The 7,427-nt window shown below is 45.6% G+C and overlaps 1 protein-coding gene across 1 annotated transcript in view; it reads left to right on the forward strand.

Moving 5' to 3' along the window:
* The first annotated feature begins 479 nt into the window (after positions 1-479).
* The window catches only part of paxip1 (PAX interacting (with transcription-activation domain) protein 1), a 114,865-nt gene continuing 107,917 nt past the window's right edge, over positions 480-7,427 (forward strand). The window contains exon 1 of the mRNA XM_043690723.1: positions 480-714. Within this exon, the coding sequence (XP_043546658.1) occupies positions 622-714 (93 nt within the window). The 5' untranslated portion in view covers positions 480-621. The remainder of the gene's footprint in view (positions 715-7,427) is intronic.

Consider the following 7,427-nt stretch of genomic DNA (forward strand, 5'->3'; position numbering starts at 1 on the left):
TTAGTTTATTTTGGTGTTGCAGATCCTTGTATTAGCCTGTTGTCACTGACTCTCAGTGATATTTGTTAGTCTGGATAATAAACTACCCTCCCCACGCCCCAGCCAGCACTGAGTCAGGGACCAGGAGACTCAATGTTTGCAAAGTGGCAACATTTCCCGCGTTATTTGTAACAATCGCCGCCTGGAACCCGCGCGCGCCCCGCGTTCCAACCAGGCCCCGCCCATTGGAACGCGGACCCGACCATGGCTTCGGAGAGGGGTGTTCAGAAAGTGGAGAGACTGAAGTTCTCGGAAAACTACACGGAAACAAAGAATAAAACAGCTCCGTGGGTATTCATATCAGTAATATCCTCAATACCGTGTGCGTGTGTGTATGTGGGGGAGTCGGGATTGGTCTGACCGAGGGGGTGATTTTAATAATGTTAGGTAATTTCCCCCCCCCCGGCTCTCCCAGGATTGTTCAGCTCAGATGCCTGGGGGATCCCCAGGAAGAAGGGGGAGGGAGGTGCGCAGGCGCGGGCTGCTGAATGTATCGAGGGGGAGCTCCGGAGACAGGGAAAGGGAAGCAGTTTGTACCCAGGCAGCAGCAGCAGCAGCAGCGACCCCGGCTCACTCCTCGACATGTCGGAGACGCCTCGCAGTGAGGAGCCGGCAGTCGCCCCGGACCTGTTTAAGGAGATCAAGTTCTTCGCGGTGGGAGATATCGATCAGCAGGTGAGGGGGAGGGAAGGCCTGGGCGGGAGGGGGATTGAGGATTGGAGGGAGAGAGGGGTGTGTGAGGACTGGAGAGAAGGGGTAAGGGACGAGAGGTGCAAGCTGAGGGGAGGAGGAGTGGAGGATTGGAAAGGGGGGTGGGGGTGAGGGGTTGAAGGTTAGAGAGCTGGGGTGAGGGTTTGAGAGTACAAGGTGAGGGGTTGATAGGAACAAGGGTGTGAGGATTGGGCTGAGGGGGTTGAGGAGAGGGATGGCCCTGGGTCTGGAGGGTCTCTGCTCCATCTTCCACAGGAGGGGGACTGACACTTGGTGCCAGCAGCCTGGGCCTGCAAGCTGCTGCAGCTACTCATGGCCTTCTGCAACTTTTCAGGATTTGACCTGGAAGTAGATCATTCTTGTTTTTTTTCTAATCAGCTCCTTTACAATGTTGTCTTTGAACCTCTGTGCTTTGTGTGATTGTTTTTATTTTTCTCGCTTGTGCTCTGGAGTGAGCTGCCTGTGGGACTGTGTTTGTGTGGACGATTGCCTGGCTTTGCACTTTGTGTTGTATAGTAGGCCCAGCCTTGTAATCCCTGCCTGAGGGATCAGCCCCCTGTTGTGTATGTAAGGACAAGGCTAACACAGCTCAGTCTGGAGAGCTGGGGTACCTCAAATCAATACTGTTATTTATGAAAGACTGATTGTTTTTTAAGCACTGAGGAATGTAGAATTTTTCTTTTCAAGTGAATCCTCCTTCCTTTTGTCTCAAATGGATGGGAAAATTACTTGGAATGAGGTTTTTGAATGTTGTTATTTGCATTTGACTCTTTATCAGTTGTGAAATACATGTGTAAAAGTTATTATGATGTGTTTGTCTGCCAATTGATGAGTTTATATCCAGATTATATGAAAAGGTAGAAGGTTTAAGCTGTTTTCAAAGACTGAGAAATAATCTGTCATTGCGATTAGGTGTCTAGCCAGTGAACCTGTGTAAACATTGAATTGGGAGGTTGTTTTTATTTTGTAATGACCTATTTTGCTGGCACTAATGAGTGCCTTTGTATCCATCTCCCATATTAAATATTGGTGAAGTCTTTGTTTATTTTTATCACGTGGATGTAGGTTTGTTTGTTGAGCTGGAAGGTTCCTGAAAATGAACCTTCCAGCTCAGTGAGCAAATGTACATCCAGAACCTCAACCTGAGCTACAAATCTTATCAAAACTCACTCATTTTCATCGTGTTTGGTATTGCCCTCTGTACACAGCAACCCAGACCCTGCGTTTCTGTCATCAACTTGCTATGTGTTTGACCACAAAAATTGCTTTTAGCAAAACAAATACACCTGCCGAGTTATTAACCAACTTTAGAATAATGGACCCAAAGTTTGTGAGAAGATTTGTAGCTCGGGTGCTCGTCGTTGTGGTTCTGTTCGCCGAGCTGGGAATTTGTGTTGCAGACGTTTCATCCCCTGTCTAGGTGACATCATCAGCGCTTCACAGGAGGCTCCCAAACACTGAGGATGTCACCTAGACAGGGGACGAAACGTCTGCAACACAAATTCCCAGCTCGGCGAACAGAACCACAACGATAATGGACCCTCAGCACAGTGCTCAGCCATAGACCCTTCGGTCCAACTAGTCCACGCTGACCATGTGCCCAAGCTAAACTAGTCCCACCTGTCTGTGTTTTGCGCATGTCCCTCCAAACCTTTCCTATTCATGTACCTGTGTAAATATGTTTAAATGTTGTAACTGCACCTGCACCCTCTACTTCCTCTAGCAGTTCATTCCACACAAAGCACTCTAAAGAAAAGGTTGTCCCTCGTGTTCTTTTTAAACCTTTGTTCTCTCACCTTTAAAACTTTGCCCCCTAGTTTTGAACTCCCTCCCCCTAGGGAAAAGACTCTTGCTATTCACCTTATCTATACCCCTCATGATTTTGTAAATGTCTATAAGGTCACCCTTCAACTTCCTACATTCCAGTGAAAAAGTTCTAGCCTCTTCTTATAACTCAAACCCTTCGTTCCTGGCAACATCCTGGTAAATCTTCTCTGGACCCTCTCCAGTTTAATAATGTCCTTCGTATAGTTGGGCGACCTGAGCTGCACACAGTATTCCAGAAAACGCCTCAGTCATCACCTATGGAATCTCCATGGCCTTGTGCTTCCCTGTCTTTGTCATCTCAGAATCTTTTGTTTTGTTAGCGACTGTCCAGCCTTTCTGTAGCAAAGGGGTTTGACAAAATTTCTCCCTTACCAAAGTACTATCAGTGTACGATAGTAAATTGCAGCAATTCCTGGGGATTTATGGGAAGGCATGATATTGAAAACATTCCTTGTGAGAGTCAGCATTATTCCTGATGATGATGATGATGTGCTTTCCTGCTAAATACATTCTGAAGAAGGTCAGAAGAAACAAGAATAGCCTGTTCACCCCATGAGTCTGTTTTCCATAATGATGGTGCTGACTGTGGCTTAAACTCCACCTTCTGCTTGTTCTACACGAACCTCCTCTCCCTTATTGATCAAAAAATCAGTCCAACCCAGTCTTTGTTCTGGCCTTCACTGCACCGTGACATCGCTGAGATAATTCCTTGTCCTCATCTTAAATGAGAGACCTCTGTGTTTTGAAATAGTGCCCCCATTCTAGCCTCCCTTCCAATAGGAAACAATCGCAGATCAGTCATTTAGCCAAGTGCACTCAGCACCTTGGGTTTCAACAAGATGATATCACTGAGGCCCCAATGTGTATGCCTGGCCTACTGAACCTTTCATCATAAGATACTCTCTTTGTTCCTGAAATCACTCGATTAAGTGTTTCCAACAGTAGACTATCCCTCCTGAAGTAAGATCACAATTGTATGCAGTACTCCAAGTGCAGTCTCACCAGTGTCCTTGGAGTGGAAGCAATACTTTCCTACTTTGACGTTCTGTTTCCCTTGCAGTAGAAGTTGTTCCATCGCAGTACAGTAAAGCTCTGCTCTGCTATTCTTGCCAAAGTGGACGACTCTTACTTTTTCCCACCAAATACTTTGCCAGATTTTCACTTGGCGGTGAGTGTTTAAACTCCTCTCTTCTTCCCCCTCTCCCAACTCCCACCCATCTCTTCATTTTCTTCCGAAATGATGTTTACTTTCACGATCTTACAAAGAATTTTCACATAAACTCTGCCACCCAGGTGCTGTAAACCTGCTCCAATTTTACTGCCATTCTGATTTGAGTTGGTTAATATTTAACCTGTGGTAAGTCCAGGTATTTGACTACAATAAAACCCCCAAGTCTGTTGCACATAACCTGGTAGTAGTTTGATGGCCCTTTAGGAGCATGAAGAGTTCAGTTAGCTCAAAGTCATACCTTTGCAGTTTTGACAACTCATTGTTAAGTTGCTGTAAGTGATATGATTAAACATGAATTTCATGTGTGTACTTGGGCACTCTGATTGTATATGGACAAAGTACGTTTGTCACTGTTTTTGTTGTATTTCATTTCCAATTCTTTTTTTTTGAAAGGAGTCTGGTCAGATTTATAAACTGCTTTTATAGGATGATTTGGAGATGCCGGTGTTGGACCTTGGGCACTCTGATTGTATATGGACAAAGTACGTTTGTCACTGTTTTTGTTGTATTTCATTTCCAATTCTTTTTTTTGAAAGGAGTCTGGTCAGATTTATAAACTGCTTTTATAGGATGATTTGGAGATGCCGTGTTGGACTGGGGTGTACAAAGTTAAAAATCACACAACACCAGGGTATAGTCCAACAGGTTTACTTGGAAGCACTAGCTTTCGGAGCACTGCTCCTTCATCAGGTGGTTGTGGTGATTATATATTTCAATATACATATTTAAATATTTCAATATATAATTTCAGTTACATCACACTAAACTTATGCGATACATTCTTATTCTGCACAATCACTTCATGAAGGAGCGTGCTCCGAAAGCTAGTGCTTCCAAATAAACCTGTTGGACTATAACCTGGTGGCAGTTAATATGGAGCCTGGTAAACAGGGACCTAATAACCCAGTTCCTGGCAGTACCTGCAGATGGCTTTGTATTACAGAATCCTGACAGTATGGAAGCAGGCCATTCAGCCCATAAAGTCCATACGAACCTTCGGTGAGCACCCCACCCTATTCGTGCATTTCCCGTGGCCAATCCACCTAACCTGCACATCTTTGGACTGTGGGAGTGAACAGACCAACCCCACACAGACACAGGGAAAATGTGCAAACTCCACACAGTCATCTGAGAGTGGAATTGAACCCAGGTCCCTGGCATTGTGAAGCAGCAGTGCTAACCACTGAGCCACCATGTTGCCCATTTGGATTGGACTAGGACTAGAGATGGGTGATATTATCCTTAGCAGAGAGTGTAAGAATGAGGAGCAGGAGTCTGCCATTCACCTGTTCAAGGACACACACCCATTCAAATGAGATCATGGCTGATCTTCAACTTCAACATCATTTTCTTGTGATGTCAGTGCTGGGGCCACAATTATTTGTAATATGTTAATGACAGATGTAAATGTACTATCACTCAGTTTGTGGATGAGACAAAAATTGTTGGGAACGCAAGTAGTGAAGGTGGTACTAAGAAAATAGAGGGATATAGACTCGTTGAGTGAGTGTGCAATATAATATAGGAAGATATAAAGTCTGTACTCTGACAGAAAGAAGAGAGGAGGTGAGGTGCTGTAGATCAGAGTCAAAGAGCGTGGTGCTGGAAAAGCACAGCAGGTCAGGCAGCATCTGAGGAGCAGTAGAATCGACGTTTCGGGCATAAACCCCAGGAACATTCCTGATGAAGGGCTTATGCCGGAAACATTAATTCTTCTGCTGCTTGACTGGCTGTGCTTTTCCAGCACCACAATCTTTGAGGAAGACTAGAGGAACTGATTGTTATTTAACTGGCAAAGCACTGCAGAAAGCTACAAAATAGAGACTTTTGTATGAACTTCAAAAAGCTAGCATCTGAGTTCAATGGGTGATAGGGAAGGCAAATGGGATGTTGATATTTATTTCAAAGGGTATGGCGCAAACAAATCGGGAGATTGTTACTAAAAACTGTACAAGACACTAGTCGGAACACAGCTGGAACACTGATTTTGGATTCCTTATCTGCGGGAAGATACACTGGTATTGGGGGCAGTCCAGAAGAGGTTCACTTGGTTGCTATCAGGTTTGAAGGAGAGGTTGAGTAGATTGGGACCTACTCATTGGAATAGCAGAGAATGGTAGGTGACCTGTCGAAGAGAAGGATCTTTAGGATGTGCCTGACGGGCTAGGTGCTGCAAGTTTGTTTCCCTTTTGTGGGAGGGTCTGGGACCGAGGGCCTAATCTCAGAATAAAGGTTCATACGATAGTCATGAGAAGAAATTACTTCTCTGCAGGTAGCGAATCTGTGAAATTCTTTGCTGCAGAAGGCTGTCAAAGCTTAGTTGTTAAGAATATTTAAGACACCAGATTTTTAGTCAATGTGAGAATTGAAGCTTATGGTGAAAAGACCTGACAATGGAGTTGAGGATAATCAGATCAACCATTATCTTAAAAAGCAGACCCAGTTGGACTGAGTGACCTACTCCATTTCTATGTCTTATGGTCTTATCACTGTATCCAGTAATGTTTTTAGTGTGCGGAAATCTATTGCTCTCTGTTTTAAATGTACTCATTGACTGAGCCTCCACAGCCCGTTGGGATGGAGAATCCCAATGATTCACCGTCCTCTGGGGGAGTGAAGAAATTCCTCCTCCTCAGTCCTAAATGGCCTGCCTCTTCCTCCATCTCCCACCTCTACCCCTCGGCCATCCTTCCTGAGTCATCTCATCTCAGCTCCAGGATACCTCTGTCGGAGTTCCTCAGGGCATTGTCCCAGGCTCAACTGGCTTCAGCTGCTTCATCTTCATCGCGTTAGGAATGGAGATGTGCTGCTATTGGTGAATAATGTTCAGCTCCATTTGTAAATCCTAAGGTACTGAAGCAGTCCATGTCCAAACATAGCCAGGCTTGGACAGTAGCCAGGTTTGGCCTGAAAGGTGGCAAGGAACACTTGTACTCCACAAATGCCAGTCAATAACTATCTCCAACAAGATAGAATCTACCCAATGCCCCTCCACATTGTGGCATTTCCACCATTGAATTCCCCACGAGCAGCAATGTTGGGGGATGCTATTGACTAGAAACTCAAATGGGTTTGTCAGGTGAACACACTGGCTACAAGAGCAGGTCAGACTTGGAATCCTGCAGCAAGTAACTCACTTCCTGCCTCCTCAAAACCTGTCTGCCATCTCCAGAGCACACGTCAGGAGTGTGATGGCATACTCCCCAGTAACCTGGATAGGTGCACCTCCAGCAACATTCAGGAAGCTTGACACCATCCAGGACAAAGCAGCCTGCATAGTGGAGCATCACATCCACAAGCATCCGCTCCCTCCTCCACTGATGCTCGATATCATCAGTGTGTACCATCTACAAGATGCTTTGGAGAAATTCTTCAAGGCTCCTAAGACAGCACCCTCCAAATCCCAAAATCGTTATCATCAGTGGGCGGCACGGTGGCACAGTGGTTAGCATTGCTGCCTCACAGCGCCAGAGACCCGGGTTCAATACCCGCCTCAGGCGACTGACTGTGTGGAGTTTGCACGTTCTCCACGTGTCTGCGTGGGTTTCCTCCGGGTGCTCCGGTTTCCTCCCACAGTCCAAAGATGTGCAGGTCAGGTGAATTGGCCATGCTAAATTGC

The sequence above is a fragment of the Chiloscyllium plagiosum genome, chromosome 5 (assembly GCF_004010195.1).
Source record: "Chiloscyllium plagiosum isolate BGI_BamShark_2017 chromosome 5, ASM401019v2, whole genome shotgun sequence".
Taxonomy (NCBI): Eukaryota; Metazoa; Chordata; class Chondrichthyes; order Orectolobiformes; family Hemiscylliidae; genus Chiloscyllium; species Chiloscyllium plagiosum.